General features: G+C 57.2%; 1 protein-coding gene across 1 annotated transcript; it reads right to left on the bottom strand.

Annotated features, from left to right (window-relative positions):
* LINGO3 (leucine rich repeat and Ig domain containing 3) lies at positions 1244 to 17794 on the bottom strand. Its single transcript, XM_005654705.3, has 2 exons — positions 17700 to 17794; positions 1244 to 5300 (listed from the first exon to the last, which is right to left on the bottom strand). The coding sequence occupies exon 2, from the start codon at positions 5252 to 5254 to the stop codon at positions 3476 to 3478; it is 1779 nt and encodes a 592-aa protein (XP_005654762.1). The 5' UTR covers positions 5255 to 5300; positions 17700 to 17794; the 3' UTR covers positions 1244 to 3475.

Here is a 19651-nt window from a genome sequence, read left to right as displayed (position 1 = left end):
TCGTAAGAGGAAGGCGGGGGTCAGAGGCAGAGAGAGATGGGAGATGCCTCACTGCTAGCTGTGAGGATGGAGGAAGGGGCTGTGAGCCAGGGATGCAGCGCCTCCAGAAACTGGGAAAGGAGGAAGTGACTTCCCTGGAGCCTCCAGAGGAGCTGGCTGCTGATGTGTTTTAGACTTTTGAGCTCCAGAGTTGCTGAACAATCCACAATCTCAGTTGTTGTAAGCCACTAAGTTTGTTACAGCAGCCATAGGAAGCTCATAAGTTGTTCCCTGCATAAAAGAGGACCATAATCCTCTAATTATAGATGAACACAGGGCACAGAGAGGGGCAGTGACTTCCCCCAGGCCCCATAGCATGGAGGACACAGACCCTTCTGAGGGGCCCCGCCTTGGGGGCTTCTGGCCACCAACAGGACAGGTCCCCCTTCAGCTGCCCTTGGCCACCCGAGGAAAGAGGACCTCTCAGCTGCATCCCAAGAATAAGACAGGGTTCAGAGAATCCTGGATCTTGTACCTGATCTGAACCAGGGATTCAGGCAGCCCTGTGGATGGCGAAACCAAGCCACATGAGACAATCTTTCACCTGCTTTTGCTGCAAGAGGAATAGGGGAAAGGAGGCTCCAAAGGGTTGCCCACAGCCCTCAACATGTCCCTACCCTGCATCTGTCTCCTGTGGGGCAGGAAGGAAGCTTCCTCTCATGTTTCAATAGGGAAACCAAGGCGTGGAGAGTGACCCTGGGACTGCCCCTTGGCCATGGCTGGTGGCTTTGCCTTGGTCCACCTCCTTCCAGAAAGAGCACAGGCCTTCAGAGGCAGTGGGAAAGCGTGGTTCTGCACCTTGTTTCTCCTTTCTTCGATGCTGCTGGCTCTGTCCCTGGAAAGAGCCTGGGGCCAGAGTTTCCCTGACAGCCCAGTTCACACCCTGCCTCTCCTTGGTTGGGCACTCTGGGCAGCCGCTAACCCTCCCTTTGCCTATATGTAAAATGGGATCCTAACAGAACCCAGCTCACAGTGTCATCATCTGCATAAAAGGAGTTAAGATAGGCAGCATGGGAACAGCGCTGGGAACAGCATGGGTACCTGAAGTGTGGCCTCTAATGTTATCACATGGGTCATTCTCCATGACTTGGGGCATTCAGCTTTGAGGCTGAAGCCAAGTAGCTCCCCCAGGGAGCCCAGCAGCCCCTACTTCTCCCCCCACTTCTCCCAGGGGAATTTTTGTTTTAAACGCTGACATTTGTTATTAAATTGGTTTCATTTTTATTGGATTCAAATCAAACACAGCAGGGTAGGGGCTTGGGGGTCTTGGTTTGTTTTGGGACGGGGCAGCAGAAGGGGCTGGGAGATCCCAATTCATGATGTTCTCTAAGTCCTAACACTGCTAAGACCTCTCTCCCATCTGGATGATGCTAAAGGCACTTGGATGTCGTTTTGAGGGGCCCTCTGGGTTGTCAGGGCAACCAAGGTCAGGAGGATGTTAAGGGGAAAAAACTAGTCCATTCTGTTCGATGTAGGTAGAGTACAGGACTGCTGGACACCCCCTTTGGTCCTCACTCACATCCTGCTGTGAATGGGGCTGGGGAGTCCCCACCCCTGGCTGACTGCGGTCAGCCCCGTTGGCCCATGTGCCCATTGTGGGGACAGGACCAAGGCTCTTGATGTTTCCAGCTCAGGGAGAATAGCCAGTGTCCCCTTTCCAATTTTGTATGATTCCTTTGCTCAAAACCTCCAGGGTTGACAGCTTTCCCTCTGGCTCATCTCAGAAAATTCTCAAGGGACCCAGACTCCCAGTCAATCACCAAGCTTTACCCTCAGACCCATTTTATAGACATGGATATCAATGGTCCAGGTGATCCTTAGTCGCCAACTAAAATTACACGACTGGGCAGGAGCGGAGCTGGCTTTGAGCCTTCCTATGATATGAGGTCCTTGAGAATCCTGTCTAATCTCCTGGTCAGAACCAAGCTCCCTTCCAGCCCAGCTCTGGCACCACAATATTTTTTGTGTCCTTCCCCCCTGGTGATGCCCTAACTGTGGTCTGGCCGAGGTAGAGAGTCGGGGCAAAGACCAGGCTGGGGGAGGCAGGGTCATGGATGGTCCCATCTGGTGTCTGAATACTTCTGCAAAACCTCAGCTCCTGCTTGCCTACCCTCAGTGACAGGGTACTCACTATCTATAGGGCAACAGGGCCATGATCTTGTGGAAGCTCTTTCACCTGAGGTAAAATCTGTCTGTGATCCCCTACTCTCTGGCCCTAGATCGGCCTCAAAGGTGCAGAGACCAAGCTGTCTCTGTCACCTTCTCCCAACGACCCAGGTCCAGGCCTCTCTGTACCTTGACCTCCTGTCCTGCCCTTGCTCCCCATCACTGCCCCTGCCATGCACAATACAGGGACCTGGAGAACCATCCATGCTCTGGTCTCCTTCTGGAGGTGAGCAGTGGGCCACAGGGCTGGGCAGGGATGGGTCAGACTCAGGACTGAAGATCACTCCAACTGCCTGCTGAAGAGGGACACCATGGAAGTTATGCTCCTGGGCCAGGGGCCAGGACAGCTGTCCCTCCTGTGTGGTGAGGGCTTGGGGAGCAAGTGGCAGCTGGAAGGGCTGGTGGGAGGAGCTGGGGAAATGGCTTCTCCTAGTGAGCCAGCAGGTCCTGGGGAGAGGGAGTCTGGAAGCAGGGGCCTGGGTCAGCGGGTCAGGGACCATCCTGTGTGCTGGACCCCTTCAGGGTGGGCCTGATCTGCTCGGTGAGACCCTAGCCCAGCCCCTGAGATCTGTCCCAAGATGGCCAGCTGAGCGGGGCCTGGTGTGAGCTGACTGTGTGGTGTGAGCTGGGTGTGTCACAGGTGTGAGCTGCCTATCCCAGGGGTGGGTTGTGCTCTCCCGTGAGCCTTGCGTGCTTGCAGTGAACTCTGGAGCTCAGGGCACCTTCCTAGTGTCAGCTGGGTGTGAGGTGTGTGTGTGTGTTCCACTCTGGGGCTGTGTGTCTGGTGGTATGTCCCAGAGTTGCATAAGTGTGTGCTGTGTGTGTGTGGGGGGGGGCATCCAGGTGTGAATGGTGCAGGTTTTCACGAGCCCTGGCCTGGGGGCAGGCAGCCTTCCTTGGAATCCCAGGTGTAGACCATCTCCACCAGGTGTGAGCTGTTTATGGTGAGGCCCCTGAGTCTCTGAGACCCACCCACCACCACTCTGCTCAGAGACCACACCAAGGGCAGGAAGACAGGGTGAAACCCTTACAAAATACTTGAGAAACTCTGCAAAAGATGCATCCTGATGAAAAAACAGTCCTGTGGTTGGGTCTCTACAAAAAAGGGGAAGTTCTGCTAGGAGCCGGCTTGTGGCCGCCCCCTATGGGAAATGCATAGGTGGTCATGGTCGGCACACGGGCCAGCAATGGGCTGGCATGGACGTGGACAGAGACGCAGCCTCCAGCCCAGGCCCAGCAGCCCGGGTCCGGGAAGCCGTCCGGGGGCCGCTCAGATCATCTTCATGTTGAACTTGCGGGCGCCGCTCTGGCCCGCGGCCGCGGCCGGCCCGTCCACCTTACGGAAGGAGTACTCCACGGAGAAGTTGTTCTTGTGCTGCCCGCGGCCACGGCTCCACACGAAGAGCAGCAGGAAGCAGAAGAGGACGACGCCCAGGAAGGTGATGCAGCCCATGGCGGTGGACACCAGAATGGTGGTGAGGTCCAGCGGGAAGCGCATAGCCGCCTGCGTGTCGTTGCGGCCCTCACCCAGGGTCCGGTTGGTGGCCGGCTCAGGTTGCACGCTCAGCGTAGCGAAGTAGGTGTCGTTGCCACCCGCGTTGCTGGCCACACACGTGTAAGTGCCGCTGTCCCCGGGCTGCGCATCCCGGATCTGCAGCGTGCCGCCCGGCAGCACGCGCGCCCGGCCGGCACTGGTGGCGGTCACCGCGCGGTGCCGTGGCGTCACCCAGGCCACGGTGGGAGCTGGCTCGCCTTCGGCGCGGCACTGGAAGCGTACGTCGTCGCCCGCGGCCGCCGTGACGTGCTGCAGCCGCCGCTCGCGGATCTTGGGCTTTCGGCACACGAAGTACTCGAAGAGCACTGAGTCTGGCAGGTTGCGCAGCGCATCGCCACGGACCTCGGCTGGGGTGGCGCAGGCGGGCAGGCGGCCGTCAAAGTTGAGGGTCTTGCGGCGCTGTACGATCCAGAGCAGGCGGCAGTCGCAGGCCAGCGGGTTCCCGTCCACACGCAGCGTCTCCAGCGTGTTGACAGAGTGGAAGGTGCTCTCCTCTAGCGTGGACAGCAGGTTGTTGGAGAGGTTGAGCAGGCGTATCTGCCGAAGCCCCAGGAAGGCCTGCGGCTCCACCACCGCCAGTAGAGCTCCGGCCAGGTGCAGCTCGCGCAGGCGCACCAGGTCACGGAAGGATCCGCGCGGCACCGTGCTGATGGGGTTGTGCGACAGATTGAGGCAGGTGAGGTGGGCCTGGTGGCGCAGGGCGGCAGCTGGCACGGCGGTGATGTTGGTGTGAGTGACCGATAGCGAGGTCAGGTTGAGACCCCGCAGGCTGCCGGCGGCCACCTCCTCCAGCAGTGGCCAGTTGTCGATCTCCAGGTGCAGTAGCCCTGGGAGCCTCTGGAAGTTTTGGTCCTCCAGGGCGGCGATAGCCAGGTGCCGCAGCCGCAGGGCGCCCAAGCCCCGCAGGTGGCCCAGCGACTCGCCCGACAGCGCAGTCAGGTTGCAGCGCTCCAGGGTCAGCTCCTCGAGGGCCAGCAGCCCCGCGAAGGCCCGGCGCGAGATGAACACCAGGTCGTTGTCGCCCACCTCCAGCCGGCGGAGGCTGCGCAGGTCCTGGAAGGTGTAGTCCAGGAGGATGACCAATTTGTTCTCACTCAGGTCCAGCAGCGTAAGGTTATCCAGGCGCGTGAAGACGCCAGGCGGGATGAGCTTGAGCAGGTTGCCGCGGAGGCGCAGCTCGCGCAGGCGGGGCAGGTTGGCGAAGGCGCCGGGTTCCACGTGCGCGATCACGTTGTCGCTCAGGTCCAGCTCCTCCAGCAGCGGCAGGGCGGCCAGGTCGCCCGGGTTCAGGCAGCGGATGCGGTTGCGGCTGAGCTCCAGTAGGCGTGTCTCGGCCGGGATGCCGTCAGGCACAGCGGTCAGTCGGCGCCGGGGACAGGCCACCGCACGCGTCTGCGCTGTGCACTCACAGCGGGCCGGGCAGCCCCCGGCCGGGGGCGGGGCTGCAGGCAGGAGCAGGAGCTGCAGGCTCAGGACACACAGCCAGCAGGTCATGGTGCGGAGCCTGGGCCTAGGGCCACACCACCATCCTTGTGGGCACCTGGGGGAGGGGGCAGCGTTAGCAACTACATCCCGTCATCCTGCCACCCCACCCCCACATCCCATTCTAGCAGTGTGCTCAAGAAGCGTTTATCCACCTTGGGACCTGTGATCTCTCTCCTGGGGGCCTCTGCCCAAGGACGGTGAAGGGAAGCAGCATGAATGGATGATCAGGTGATCAGGTCCATGGAGGAAACGACTTCATACCGGGACAGGTGACATTTGAGCTGAGACACTGCACTGGGTTGAATTGTGTTCCCCCAAAAGATATGTCCAAGTCCTAACCCCAGTATGTGGGAAGGGGGCCTCATTTGGAAATAGCATCTTTGCAGATGTGATGGGTTGAGATGAAGTTATATTGGATCAGAGTGGTCCTAAATCCAATGACCAATGGGTTTATAACAAAAGGGACATTTGGATTCACAAGTAGATGCACACAGAAGGAATAGGCATGTGAAGACAGAGGTAGAATGATGTGTCTACAAGCCCAGGGGACCCCAGAAGCTGAGGGAGAGTCAGGAAAGACCCTCTCTTGAAGCCTTCAGAAGGAACATGGCCCTGAGACTCCTAGATTTCAGACTTCTGGCCTCTGGAACTGTGAGAACATAGATTTCTGTTGCTTTAAGCCACTCAGTTTGTGGTTCTTTGTTTCTGGACATGGGAAGCTAATATAGACCCAAAGAATGATCAGGGAAGGGCTCTTCCCTGATCATTGGATATCGGTGAAAGAGGTTTCAAGCAGGGGCAAGAGCCAATGCAAAGGCCCTGAGGCAGAGTGGCTGGCAAGGCTGGGAGAGGAATGAGTAGGGGTGGGGAGTGGGAGATGCACTGGAAGGTCACAGAAGCTGGATGGTGTGGCCGGGGAGGAGCAGATGCCCGAATGCCTGGGCCTGTGCACCTGCGCCTTCTGAGTTGTTCCATTTCTCCTGGCAGTCAGCTGGCTCTCCATCCTCCATCCCTACACTCTGCTGGGCTGCAGCCTAGATCCTGGGTTGAGGTGGGTGGAGGTGGGGAGGGAATAGCTAGATGGCAGCTGGAGGTGCTGCTCCCTTGGCCAGGAAGCTATTCTCAGCATCTTAGCAGCCGAAGCCCCCAGGCAACCCCCGACTCCCCTGGACACATCCCTGCTGTCTTTTTCCTCCCTGTTCCCGTAGGTCTGGGTTAGCGGGGACCCAGACTGTAGATCTTTATTTGCTAAACATCTGTGGGCCCAGCTCCTGCCTTCCTGGGCCCTTTTGGGAGTTTTAGGTGAGAGCAAACACACACAGAGCCCTGAGTAAAGGCCGGCTTAATGCTAGAGATGAATCCTGTGTAACTGAGGGGTGAATCTGTACTTTACTGGTGTCATCAGGTTAAGATGAGTTCACAGGGGAGTAGTGTGGGTATCCTTATAAAAGGGCACATTCAGATGCAGATACTCAGGGAAGGTGGCCATTTGACAACAGGTTTATGAGCTAAGGGACGCCAAAGACGGCCGGTAACAGCCAAGAGCTGGAGGAAGCACAGAAGGACCCACCCCTTGAATCTCTGGAGGGAGCACAGCCCTGATGACACCTTGATTTCAGATGTCTGGCCACCAGAACAGAGAGAATACATTTCTATTGTTATATATATCCATACATATTTTTTTTCTTCTTGCCTGTGCCGAAGGCACATGGATGTTCCTGGACCAGAGCTCAAACCCACGCCACAGCTGTAACCAGAGCCACAGAAGTGACAACAACAGATCCTTAACTACTGACCCACCAGGAAACTCCAAAATTCTGTTGTTTTGAGCAACTCTGTGGTATTTTGTTATGGCAGCTTCACACACTAATACAAGACCTAAATGGTGAGTTCCCTGGTGGCTCAGTGGGTTAAAGATCCAGCATCACTGCTGTGATACAGTTTCCATCCCTGGCCCAGGAAATTTTGCATGCCACGGGCCTGGCCAAAAAAAAACAAAAACAAAAACCTAAATGAGTATCCATAGATCTGTGAGGAAAATTCACACAGGGGAGCAGAGCAGCCTGAACAAGGAGGTTTGCTGCAGTGTTGTTTGGAACAGCAAAAAACTGGAACTAACCTAGATATCCATCAAGAGGGGATGAGTTGAATAAACTGTGGTCTTTGTCTGCTGTGGAATAGTAGAATACAGGGAGAACCTTGTATGTACCAAGGAAGAAAGACAGTGGAGATGCCATTATATGAGGGGGAAAAAACCCAGAACTAATCTAAGTATCCATCAACAGGGATTGGTTAAATAAATTGCATTGTGCCTGTTATGGGATTAAGAAGGCTCATAGGTACTTAATAGAGAAAGAAAGCTGAGGTATAGTTATACAGAGGACAAAGTGGAGCTAACCTAAATGCCCATCAATAGGGGATCAAAGAAGCCATAATCCCTGGTTATCATGGAATGCTGGGAGATTTCAGTATACCCACAAGGAAAGATGGCTGAGTTTCATGGGAGACTGGGGGCCGGGCTAGGGGGAATCAAGTTTGCCATACAATCACAGACAACACAATCCTATTCGTGGGGGAAAACAAATAAAGCAAATAAATAAAACAGAAACACCTGGGAACTCCCACGCCCTGTGGCACAGCACTGTGAGTGGTGGGAAAGGAGTGGCCGAGGCACCTTGGGTCTCTAGGAGGTCAATGTCTTAGCTCCCTGCCCCCCGCTGGGGAGGCCATCGGGGAGGCAGAGAGCAGAAGCGAGAGGCATCTGGCTTTGCCCTCCCACTGCAGCTGTCCTTAATCCAGACCTGGGCATAGCAGGGAACATAATCTTTCCCTGAGGCAAACTCCCTTTCCAGGCTCTTTTTCTAGGTCATTCTCTCCCATATGGTTGCCCTGGACAACATGCAGGGAGGCTGTGTCCCAGGAGCCATGGAAGAGCCAGACCGACAGTCCCCTGTCCAGCTGCCTCTTGGGCCTTAGCAACTTTCTCCCTTAAACTGGCTTGGAGTCACTCCCAGGTCATTGTCCAGCCAGGGCTGCTCCTGGTGGTCCAGGGGTAACTGTTCATAACCAGGGCTGGGGGACAGCTCCTCAGCAGCCTGCTGTGGTGGAGCTGGGCCCTCCCTGGTGCTGCCCCAAGAAGGAAATGGATGGTACCATTCAGGTCCCCAGACAGACTCCTTGTTGGGGGAGCTGCCTGAATTGTTTTTCCTATGGTAGAGAACTTCAGGCCCCCATCCCCTCCTCCCCCCACCACTCTGCTCTAGCCCCTCCAGCTTCCTCCTCATTCCTCTAACACACCAGGTGTGGTCCTGCCCCAGGGCCTTTGCATGTGCTGGGCAACACCCAGACCACTAGTTCCCCATGGCTCACTCCTCGACTTTATGGGGGTCTCACCCCCAATGTCACTTCCCTGGTGGCTCTCTTCCCTAAAGTCCCCCCACTCCAGTCTCTCTGAAAGGCCATTTAAACCCCTGTTCAAAGCTGTTTCTCTTCCTGGACTGGAAACAACACCCTCATCAAGCAAATCTGGGCCAGCCCTGTGCTAAGGCTCCACCTGGATAGTTCCATTTAATTCCCACCATAACCTCATGGCGGGGGGGGTGTCCCCAAGTCACCCCTACTTTACAGAGGGAAACACTGAGGCTCAAAGCTCAGGCTCACACGACGCGTCAGAGGTAGCAGGGGACAGTCTCAGGGTGAAGTTGGGTGACAACCCTGTAACACTTGCTCATCTCCTTTCATTTTTTATTATTGTTTTTTCAAACAGAGCCCAGAGATGGTTCTGGCGGTTCCTCCAGCTAGAATTTAAAACAAAATTCTGCTATTTTTGCTGGACCTGTCTTTATCATCACATGTGGAGACCCTGTAACTCTGGTTTCCCCTCACTGGTTTATTCCCTCCATCAGTCAGTCAACAAACACGAGGCCAGGCATTTTCCATGTGCTTCAGACACAGAGTGCACAAGACAAAGAGGTCAGCTTTCTCAGAGCCAACAGATAACAAAGAAGGTGAGTAAATACACTCTCTTCCAGCTCGGGTGGCCACAATCAGGGAAAAATAAATCCATGAAAAGGATGATGAAGGTGTCAAGAGGATTGCAATGATCTAGTTAATGAGAAGGGATGGAGACTTAGGGAGAAAGGGAGCCTAGCAGATGGGGCAGCGGGACTGAGCAGTCCAGGCAAGGAGGCCGGGGTATGCACTGCAGAGGAAAGAGGATGTTTTCAAAGCTTAAACTGTTTCTTTTAAGCTGGAAGGTGTTTGTTTTTGTTTTTGTTTTTGCTTTTTTAGGGCTGCACTCACAGCATATGGAGGTTCCCAGGCTAAGGGTCCAATCAGAGCTACAGCCGCAGGCCTACACCACAGCAGTTCAGATCTGAGCTGCGTCTGCGACCTACACACCACAGTTCACAGCAATGCCGGATCCTTAACCCACTGAGCGAGGCCAGGGATCGAACCTGCATCCTAATGGATGCTAGTCAGATTCATTTCTGCTGAGCCACAACGGGAACTTGATAAGCTGGAAGAATTTTTTAAAAACAACTGTCACAGAAGGTGGAAAAGAACAAAGTACTCAGGTGACAAGAGGTCAGGACAGCCAGGGCATAGCTACTTGTGATACAGTCACAGAAAGACTGGCACAGTCCTCTGCTCTGAGGCACTGTGTGACCTCGGAGGAGAGACACGCCCTCTCTGGACCTTGCCTGTCAAAGAGAGTGAGACCTGGGGCATCCTGGGAGCTCTCACACTGTAATTGCTCCTGGGATGAGAGTATGGCTGGTCCTTGGAGCCCAGCAGGGGCGCTCCAGCTGTGACCCAGATCGTGACCTCTAACCTCTCCTCCCAGCACAGCCCTGTCATCTCCTCTGCGGGGGGCAGTTGTGTGGTGGGGAGGCAGCTGGGCACACTGGCAGCTGGAGCTTCTGAAGCCTCCCGCTTAGGGTTCCGGCTTCCCAGGCGGGAAGGTCTGGTTCCAGGCAGGTGAGGGGGCAGAGGGGGAATTGTCTCTGCTTCTAGAAGCATCACTCAACTCATTCTTCTGCGCTGGGCTGGGAAGCCGGAGAGCTTGCAGGAGGGTGGTCTTGGTAGAGGGCTGGGGGGTGGGGGCAGTACTGAGCCGAGATGCCCGAGTACCCCTCCATCTCTGTCACTCTTGTATGATCGTGGGCTGGGCACCTCGAGCAAGCTGGTCACCCTCTCTGGGACTATCTCCTGGCCTGGAGGCCTGGGCCTTGCAATGGGGTTAGAGCTAGGATCCCAGGTCTGGACTAAGGTAGGGGTCTGGATTCTGGTCCTGCTTCTGTCGTGAAGTTTTTAGGGCATTGGGTCCATTTCCCAAGAGGCAGTGAGAACACCAGTCATGCTCAGTGGTGCGTGGGGCAGGCCCATGGCAATGGCCGTGCACTGGGGCTGGGCTGGATGATCAAATGAGGCTGAATGGGAGTTCCCGTTGTGGTTCAGCAGAAATGAATCTGACTAGTATCCATGAGGATGTAGGTTTGATCCCTGGCCTCACTCAGTGAGTTAAGGATCTGGCATTGCTGTGAGCTGTGGTGTGGGTCACAGACACAGCTTGGATCCTGTGTGGCCCTTGCTATGGTGTAAGCTGGCAGCTCTGATTCAACCCCTAGCCTGGGAACCTCCATATGCCGCGGTGCTGTCCTAAAAAGCAAAAAGAAAAAAGAAAAAAAATGAGGCCCAGTGGACAGGCTGATATTGGTTCTATACCTTTCTTTCTCTGCCCCTTCCCTCTTCCTTGAGGTCATGGCCTTGGGGGAGATGACACCCACAGGGACATCAAAGTCCCTACCTGCCTTTCTTCACCCTGCAGGAACCTGCCATCCTCCTGGGGCCTCGCGTCCTCTCCGCCCAGGACTAAAAACCATCTGTTTGCTGCTGGCTGCTGATCTTGTGCCTCTCCTGAGCACCAGCCCTGGGGGCCCAGCCATCTCCCGACATCTGCAGGAGGCCCTGCAGTGTCCCAGCCTCACCGCTCCCCTGGCAGTGCCTCACTTACACCCCCAGCCAATCCGTCACAGGTGCTGTCAGCTCCACCTCCAAATATATCCCAGATCCACCTCGCTCTGCATCTGTGCCACTGCCAGGCCAGCACCAACCCTGCCAACCCCCCACCAGCACAGACTCCTGCTCACACCCTGGCATTCAACAGACACCCCTCATCCCGCTGGCCTCAGTGTTCCCACCTGCAGAATGGATCTGGAGATGTAGGAGGGTCCCTTGTCACCACTGATCTTTGGGGCTGGAGCACTCTCGGCAGGGAAGGGCTATCTATCCTGGGTGCTATGGGGGGTGGAGTAGCCTCCCTGGCCCCGCCCACTTGATGCCAGAAGTTCTCCCCGCCCCTGCGCCATCATGACAACCACAGATGTCCCCAGACATTGCCCAAATCCTCTGGGGGCAGGATCACTGGGTAAGAGCCCTGTTGTTGAGGTTGTTGGGCACAGAGCAGGAGGAAACAGGCTGGTTATCAGCTTGTGTTATGGACGGGGCAGGAGAGGCCCAGAGAGGGAAGCGGCTTGCCCAGGGCCACACAGCAAGAGATAAGCAGATGTAAGGCTCAAACATAGGACTCATCCCCTATTCTCCATGGCTCTCCCAGGGTTGGGTTGGGAGAGCCTGTCCTTCATGGAACCCCAGCTTCTGCCAGCTCTGCAGATCCAGGAGCCTGCCCTGGGCCAGTGGGGCTGAACTGTGAGACCCTGGATCTGCCCTTGACAGAGCCTCAGGGTTAGCAGGCAGGTGGCTTATGGACGAGGCCTGGGGGCTTGGCGCTTCCTGGGCTATAGGTATAGCCATGTTGGGGGTGGGTCCCCACTGTGGCTGCTGATGCCGGAAAACTCCCTCCCCACGTGGACTGAGCCTTTCCCATGCTGAGCATAGGGCAGACCAGACCCCAGAGTCCCCAGACCCCCTACAGCACCAGGGCTGCCTGCCCCCGTTTTTCAGATGGGGGAGCTAGTGGCTGAGAACCTTCCTGTTTCTTCTCCCTGTGAGGGGCAAATCCCACAGGGGCAGGGCTGCCCCAGCTCAGTCTGGGAGAATAGGTGTCAACCCCCACAGACAGAGTCTCAACAGCCACAGTGGCAGCCACAGCAGCTTCAGCAGGGTGGCCATGGTCACTGTGGGTGGGAGGTGGGGGCTGACCTGTGTGTGGAATCCTGCTCCCCGGCTACATTCGAGGGGGCCAGGCCCTGCTCAGGACCTGGGGGTGCAGTGGCACCCAGCCTTCCTCAGCGCACTGCTATCCCATTTCAAATGTCCAGTGCTTTTTACTACTTCCACAGATATGGGCAACCATCACTTCTATCTAATTCTAGAACATTCCATCACCCTAAAAAGAAGTCCCATTCCCATCAGCAGCCGCTCGCATCCCCTCCCCAACCCGTGACAACCAGGAACCCACTCTCTGCATCTGTGGCTGTGTCTCTGTGTCGGCGGATGTGCCTGTGCTGAATGTTTCCCACCCATGGAGTCACATGTTGTATGTCCTTCTGTGTCTGCTTCTCTCACTGAGCATTGAGTTGGGTTGGTGAGCAGGCAAGACACAGCTAGGAAATAGATCATTTGGGGAAAGCGGGGGTCTGCTGTGGTCTGATGCTGTGTCCAGCGTGGGTGGGAAGGCCTGTCTGAGCTGAGACCTGATAGGTGGGCAGGAGCGAGCCAGGGGAAAGTCCTGGAAATGGTGCTTTGGGTGGAAGGACCCACCAGGGCAAAGGCCTTGGGGTGCAAGTAGGCTGGTGCTTGGAGGGAAGGCAGAGGAGTGGCTGGGGGTTCAGGGTGCACCTGCATTTGGGGCTGGGAGTTGGATTGGCGAGGGCAGAACCAAGCAGGGTGTTGATTCTGAGAGTGATGGGGAGCCATGGGGGGATTCTGAGTATGAGCATGACGAACCAGAGTTGGAGTTTGAAGCTGAGTCTGGTTTTGTGTGGTCTGGCCCCGTCACCCTACATCATCTGAGCCTGCAAACTTGGGTCTCCTGCCTGGACAGTGATGTTGTGAGGGCGGGGACCACATTAGTCCTTTCTCTACCCCCAGCCACCAACAAGCACAGATCTGGGTGCTCTGGGGGCCCAAGAATATCCAGTGAGGGAGTTCCCTGGTGGCCTAGAAGTTAAGGACTTGGCATTGTCACTGCTGTGTGGCTCAGGTCACTGCTATGGCACAGGTTTGATCTCTGGCCTGAGAACTTCCACATGTTGCAGGTGAAGCCAAAAAAAAAAAAAAAAAGAAAAAAAAGAAAGAAAGAAAGAAACCAAAACAGTGAATGAGGCAGAGAATCTGGGAAACTTCAGTGCCAGGACAAGGACTCCCTGGTCCTCATTAAAACCCACCCGACTGCCTTGGAAGAGACTTTTAACCCCCTGAGCCTCAGTTTCCTCATCTGCAAAAGAGACTGACATGACTAACAACCAGCCCCAGCTGACGAAGGGGCAGGTGAGAAGTCAGCAGAATGGTACTTTATAAGCTGGGATCCTTCCAGAAAAGTCTCCACTGGGTGCTGGCTAGGGTCAGGCACCCTGAGTCCCAGGCCTCATTTTGCTCTCAGCCAAGCTGTCACCTCATCTATTTATTTATTTATTACTTATTATCTATTATTTTTAGGGCTGCACCTGTGGCATATGGAAGTTCCCAGGCTAGGGGTAGAATAAGGCTGCAGTTGCTGGCTCACATCACAGCCACAGCAACTTGGGATCTGAGCTGCGTCTGCGACTTACACCACAGCTCACAGCAACACTGGGTCCTTAACCCACTGAGGGAGGCCAGGGATCGAACCTGCATCTGCATGGATGCTAGTGGGATTTGTTTCTGCTGTGCCACAATGGGAACTCCATTCATTCATTTATTCATTCGTTCAACAAGCATTTAACAGGCATCTTCTGTGTGCCAGGCGCTATTCTAGTTCTTGAGAGAAATAGCTTTGAACAATACAGACAGAATCTCTGCCACTCATCTATAGATGATAAACAGAAGAAAGAGGCAAAACAGAGGCTGTATGTGGGCAATGCTAAGGGAAAAAGAACAGGGGAGGTGGGGTCTGGGGTCCACAGAACAATGGCCCCTCCAAAGATACTCACGTCCTGATCCCTGGAACCTAATTTATGTAGCAAAGGAGGATGAAATTAAGGATGTTGTTCAGTTCTCCCTGAGATACAGGTGACTCTGGATTCGCCGGGGAGCCCAGTGTTATCACCAGGTCCTCATAACAGGGAGGCAGGAGGGTCAGAGGCAGAGAGAGGGGAGATGCCTCGCTGCTGGCTGTGAGGATGGAGGACGGGGCCGCGAGCCAGGGATGCGGTGCCTCCAGAAGCTGGAAAAGGCAGGAACTGACTCCGGAAGGACCAGCCCCGCCCACACCTGGATTTTAGCCCAGAGGCCCCATTCGGCCTCTGACCTCAGGGCTGTGAGATCATCAGGGTGTGTGGTGTGAAGCACTAGGTTTGTGGCCATTGGTGGAGACTCATGCAGGGTCTTTGCAGTCTTGAAGCAGCAGTGGGCGGAGGCCTCCATAGAGCTGTTTGCCTGCTCTGGGAGCTGGAAGGCAGAGGGGCCAAGCGCCCTGTAGGGTTTGTATTCAGCATCAGCTGAGAGCAGGGACCCACCTATGCAGGGCAGGGGCCCAACATCTGACCATCCAGGCAGGACCTGGGAAAGGAAACCTCTCTTCCCCTTCTCCCCAGGCAGCTCTGGACTAATTTGCATAAAGTTCTTCACCCGAGGGGCTGGGGCTGCTGGGGGGAGGGGAACGCCTTGCTGGAGCAGAGGCGGTCTAGCCCCAGGGCTCCTGGCCTGCTAGCAAGGCCCTCTTTCCCTCCTGGCCAGGCCCCAACCCTACCCCCCCATTCCCCCATCTATTCTGAGCACACTTTCTTCCTCACAGGCCGCATGGGACTCTGCCTCCCGTCCCCTCCCAGGGCAGGGGGACTTTGGGCAAGGCTGAGCCAGGCCCCCCGGGGGTGCAGCAGCTGAACCCACAAGGAGGCTGTAGGGTGGGGAACAGATGCTGGCAGCTGGGCCCACATCCCCCACCACAGCTGGTCTGGAAGGAGCCAGGTAGCGTGGTTTGGCCGGACCCCAAACGCTCCCCATTCGAGCTTCTAAACGGACTTTTGAGGTGGGGCCCAGCCACAAGAACCTGCTTTTGAGGACACACTGTGACCCCTTCAAGACTGGTGTGTCCTGCGTCCTAGATCTGGGCCCTCCAGGGACTTTCATCCGTGACAATTCATTAAGTCCTAATTAGCCTCCGTCTGCCGTTAGCCCTCTTAATCCTTTGGGGGCTGGGGGCCTCCTGACCCACTTTCCTTGCCAGCCTGAGCAGGGGAGCCTTGACTGTCCTCTTTGCAGGAGAGGCCTCTAGGTCCAGAGCCATGTTCCGAATGCCCATGGCTGCTCAGGCGCTAGCCTGGCCCAGCCCTGAGGGTGGGAATAATGAAGCCCCCTTGAAGAGAAAGAGTCTAAGAGTGGTCCCTGGCTCACCTTGCATCACTCAGCTTAAGAGTCAACATCTGAACCGGGGTCCAATGCCAGCTCCCTTCTGCTGAATTCCAGAGCCCCCGACTAGGGAGGGCAGCTGGAGAGCCCTCTTCAGAGGCCTGGGATTGACATGTGGTGGTGGGCAGCTTGCCCGGGTGAGCCCACCTGGGGCAAGCTTTGCTTGGTGAGTTCTTCCGAGAGGCGCTCTACCTGCTGACTAGGTGGTGACTCAGGGGTGCCCAAGAATGACAGCATTGTGGGAAGAGAAGTCAAGCTGATGCCTCAGATCGGCTTTATATTCCCACTCAGCAAGGTACCTGCAGATCCTGGGCGTAATGTGGGGGTGGCTGGGAGCAGCCCCCTCCATTCTACAGATGAACACTGAGGCTGAGGGGTGCAAGGCCAAGCTGCTGTCACAACGGTGAGGATGCTGATGCCTGCCCCACACCAACCCAGCATCCATCTCAAGCAGCACCAGGCCTGGGGCGAATGCTCCTCGAGTGATGACATCCCATGTTGATGTCCCTTTCCAATTTGGAGCTCAGAGGGGGCTGTCCTTTGCCGGAAGTCACTAGCTGGGACAGAGAATGGAGAAGCAGAGAACAGAGGAAGGCTGGCTTTAGCCCTTCTGAGCCCTCACTCCATGGTTGGGTGGCCTCTTCCCATCACCCCAGGCCATCTGGGGACAGTGGAGGGGCGGCACTGGGGGTGGGGGTGGGGTTACGGGGTAGGCCCATGGGTCCTCCAGCTTGGATCCTGTCTCAGATGGCTCAGAGGGAAATGGAGCATGGCAGCCCAACGGCCCCAGACCTCTCCCCGCCTGCGCGCACCGGGTCTCCATCGGCCTCATCCAGAGACTCTTTTTCCTCCACCTTCAGGCACTCGTACCCCAAGCCCTTTCCCAGCCTCCATACCCCCTCCAGGGAGCCCTCCTGGGTTGCTCCAGGTTTCATAGCCCTGCCTTCCCTGAAAGTATCCCCCGCTGCACACACATATCAAGCCCCAGATGGTCCCTCTGTCTGCTGCCATGGTGCCGCAGACACCCCCCCTCCCCACGCCCCCACCAGAAACAAGAGGTTCTCAACCATCTCTGCACAAACATGGATTCCCCAGGGGCTGCTGCTTGTTTAGAATGTGGGCTCACGGGCACAAACCCCAGAAGTCCTGATTCCTCAGAGCTGGGGGGCTGGGGTACCTGTGCTGTTAGTGCCTAGGGCACATGCTGAAAAAAATCAGTTGTAAGGCAGTCTTAAAATTAAGGAACTGGTCATTTCCTGCACCCAGATCAAGGCACAAGGTGCTGTCTCCCCCACTTCAACTTGTTGAATGGGGCTCAGTGGCCTCCCAGGCCAGGCCCTAAAGTCCCTGGGGGCACTCAGGCCCAGACTCAGAGGATGGGGAGAAGCCCCGCCATCCTTGTTGCTGCTTGGACTCGGGCCCACGGTGCAGGGGGCTCAGCGCTGCACCCCCAATCTCTCTCACTCGGCTGTCCCCGGCCCCAGGGATGCAGCAGGTCCAGGTGTGGACCCCAAACGCTTCCTTCACCTCACTGACAGCTCGGCACCCCCAAGGCTGGACCAGACCCCGGTGGCGGGTAGAAGAGAAAGGCTCAGGGTTGACGCTTCCATCCCCACCGTCCCCCATCACTAGACCCAGCCAATACCCCCTTCTTCCTCCCCACGGAGGAGGGACGCATCTCCCCCAGGCGTCCTCATTGCCCCAGAGAGACGCCCACCTGGCTCCCCTCTCCTCGGCGCTCCAGGGGAGGGACAGGGGGACCACATCATGGGCAGCAGCCCCCCAAAGTTTCCAGGGGGAGCTCTGGGGGCCTGGCGAGAAGCAATGCCCCCAGAAGGGGCGCGCAGGAAGAGTGCCCCCCGGGCGAGGAAGGGGGAGGCCGCGAGCGCAGGCTGCGGGGCGCAGGCGGAAAGGGGTAGCCAGGCCCGGCGCGGCCACTCACCTGGGCGGCTCCGCCGCGGACACGGCGCGGGCTGCGGCGCGGGGGCCGCCCGGAGCCAACACGAACCACCTCCGCCGCCGCCTCCCGGGTCCGCCGTGCGCGCCCCCGGCGGCGCGTGCCCGCCGCCGCCCGCCCCGGCGCGACGGGCTGCGCTCGGCCATGCGCGCGGCCGGTTGGCTGGGGTGCGCGGCTCCCGGGCCGCAGGTGTGCGGGGCTGCGGGGCGCGAGGACACGTGCGCGCAGGTGCCGGATGCGCACCAGAGCGGCGGGCGGGGGAGGGGAGTCCAGGCCCCCGGAGCGCTTGCGGTTCCGTGCGCACCCGTCCTCATTCGCGCGAGTGAGGACCCCCGTGGCTATGGCCTTGGTGGGCCTGAAGAGGCTGAGGTGCAGGAAGGAGGGGCTCGGCATCTGCGCCCCTTTGGGACCTGTCCCCTCCTCGCTGCCCGCTGTCCAGGCCCCCACAACCTGGCACCTGGACATCGGTCCCAGCCTCTTCTGTTCCAGCCAGCCCTCTAGGCCCATTCCCCACAGGGGCCCAAAGGATGCTACACTGCTGACCTCCAGAACTGACTATAGCTCCCTGTTTCTCTCCAGATCATGTCTACACTTGGTGTATGTTTCTGGATCTTCCCTACCCATGCCTTTCTCCCACCCTCTGCCTCACTCCTTCCCAGTGCTGCTCCCCAGCTCCTCAAATGTGCCAGGCTCCTGCCTGTCTCAGGGCCTCCACTCTGCCCTTCCCTCTGCCTGGAATGCCTTTCCCTTCATCCTTTTTGGCTGGTTTGGAATCACTTGTGTTTATCTGCCCGGCAAGCTGCAGTGTGCAGAGTACTCAGTGGACCTTTGTGGGAAGAATGGCTCTTCCACTTTTATATACAGTGGTGGTTTGGGAGCCCTGGGAACCCTCATACTTGTGAGTCCCAAGTTAGGAGGGGGGGCCACCTCATCCGATAAAAAGCATCTTGGGAGTTCCCTGGTGGCTCAGAGTTAAGGATCTGGCCTGTCACTGCAGTTGTTTGGGTCACTGCTGTGGTGTGGGTTAGGTTCCTGGCCCAGGAAATTCCACATGCCGGGGTGCAGCCACAAAAAAGAAAAAAAGGCATCTCATCAGAGCAGATGTCCTATTATCACTAAATGTTGGAGTGAAAAGGCTGAGATATTGTGGTTCTTGAGGGTAGACAGTCCAGAGCAGAAGGGGGACCAGGACTGGAATGTCCGGATCCCCAGGACAAGGCAAGCCCAGCATCGGCCCCGTAGGGAGTTCACCCCCTGGAGTCTGATGTGGGAGGCAGGACGTCACTGCAGTGTGGGGTGAGGGTATTAGTAGCAGAGGACAGCGCGGGGCGGGGGGCGGGGAGAGGAATCCATCCCCCACCTCGCCGTCATGCCGGTAACACCCAGCGGGATTACCCAGCGCTTACTAGGTGTTGGGGGCTGCATTCTAAACAGGGGCCCTCATGTGCTTGCTGCAGCCTCGCTGCTACAGGTGGACACATTCCCATTTCGCAGACCAGTATATCAAGGGTCAGAGATGTCCTTTGTCTCAAGGTGGGCCTGGCTACCCTAGGGGCCAGGCGTGTAACCTTGCTGGTCTCACCCGCCTCCCAGCCTTCCGCGCCTGCTGCGCCCTCCCGGCTGCTTCCTTGGTGGCTTGGCATCAGCTCAGCCACCTGTGACTCAAGCAGGCTCCGTTCCCAGACTGTCGCGTTGGCCAGAAGCCCAGAAACTGCATCCCAGGAGGCTGCAGGCCAGGTCCCCAGGGGACAAGGGGGCGGATCTCTTCCTGGCCTGCAGAGGTCCAGGAGGACGTGGGCTCCCCTCCCTTGTGGTTCCCACCCCCATGGCCAGCCCAGTGCCTGTACAGAGGAGTCACTGCGGCAGAGGCTGTGTGACCTCAGGGCGGTTATTTGCCAGCTCTGAGCTTCTGTCTCCCTTCTGTAAAATGAGGCTCT

Source organism: Sus scrofa, chromosome 2, assembly GCF_000003025.6.
Source record: "Sus scrofa isolate TJ Tabasco breed Duroc chromosome 2, Sscrofa11.1, whole genome shotgun sequence".
In the NCBI taxonomy this organism is placed as follows: Eukaryota; Metazoa; Chordata; class Mammalia; order Artiodactyla; family Suidae; genus Sus; species Sus scrofa.
This window is presented reverse-complemented; position numbering and strand designations above follow the sequence as displayed.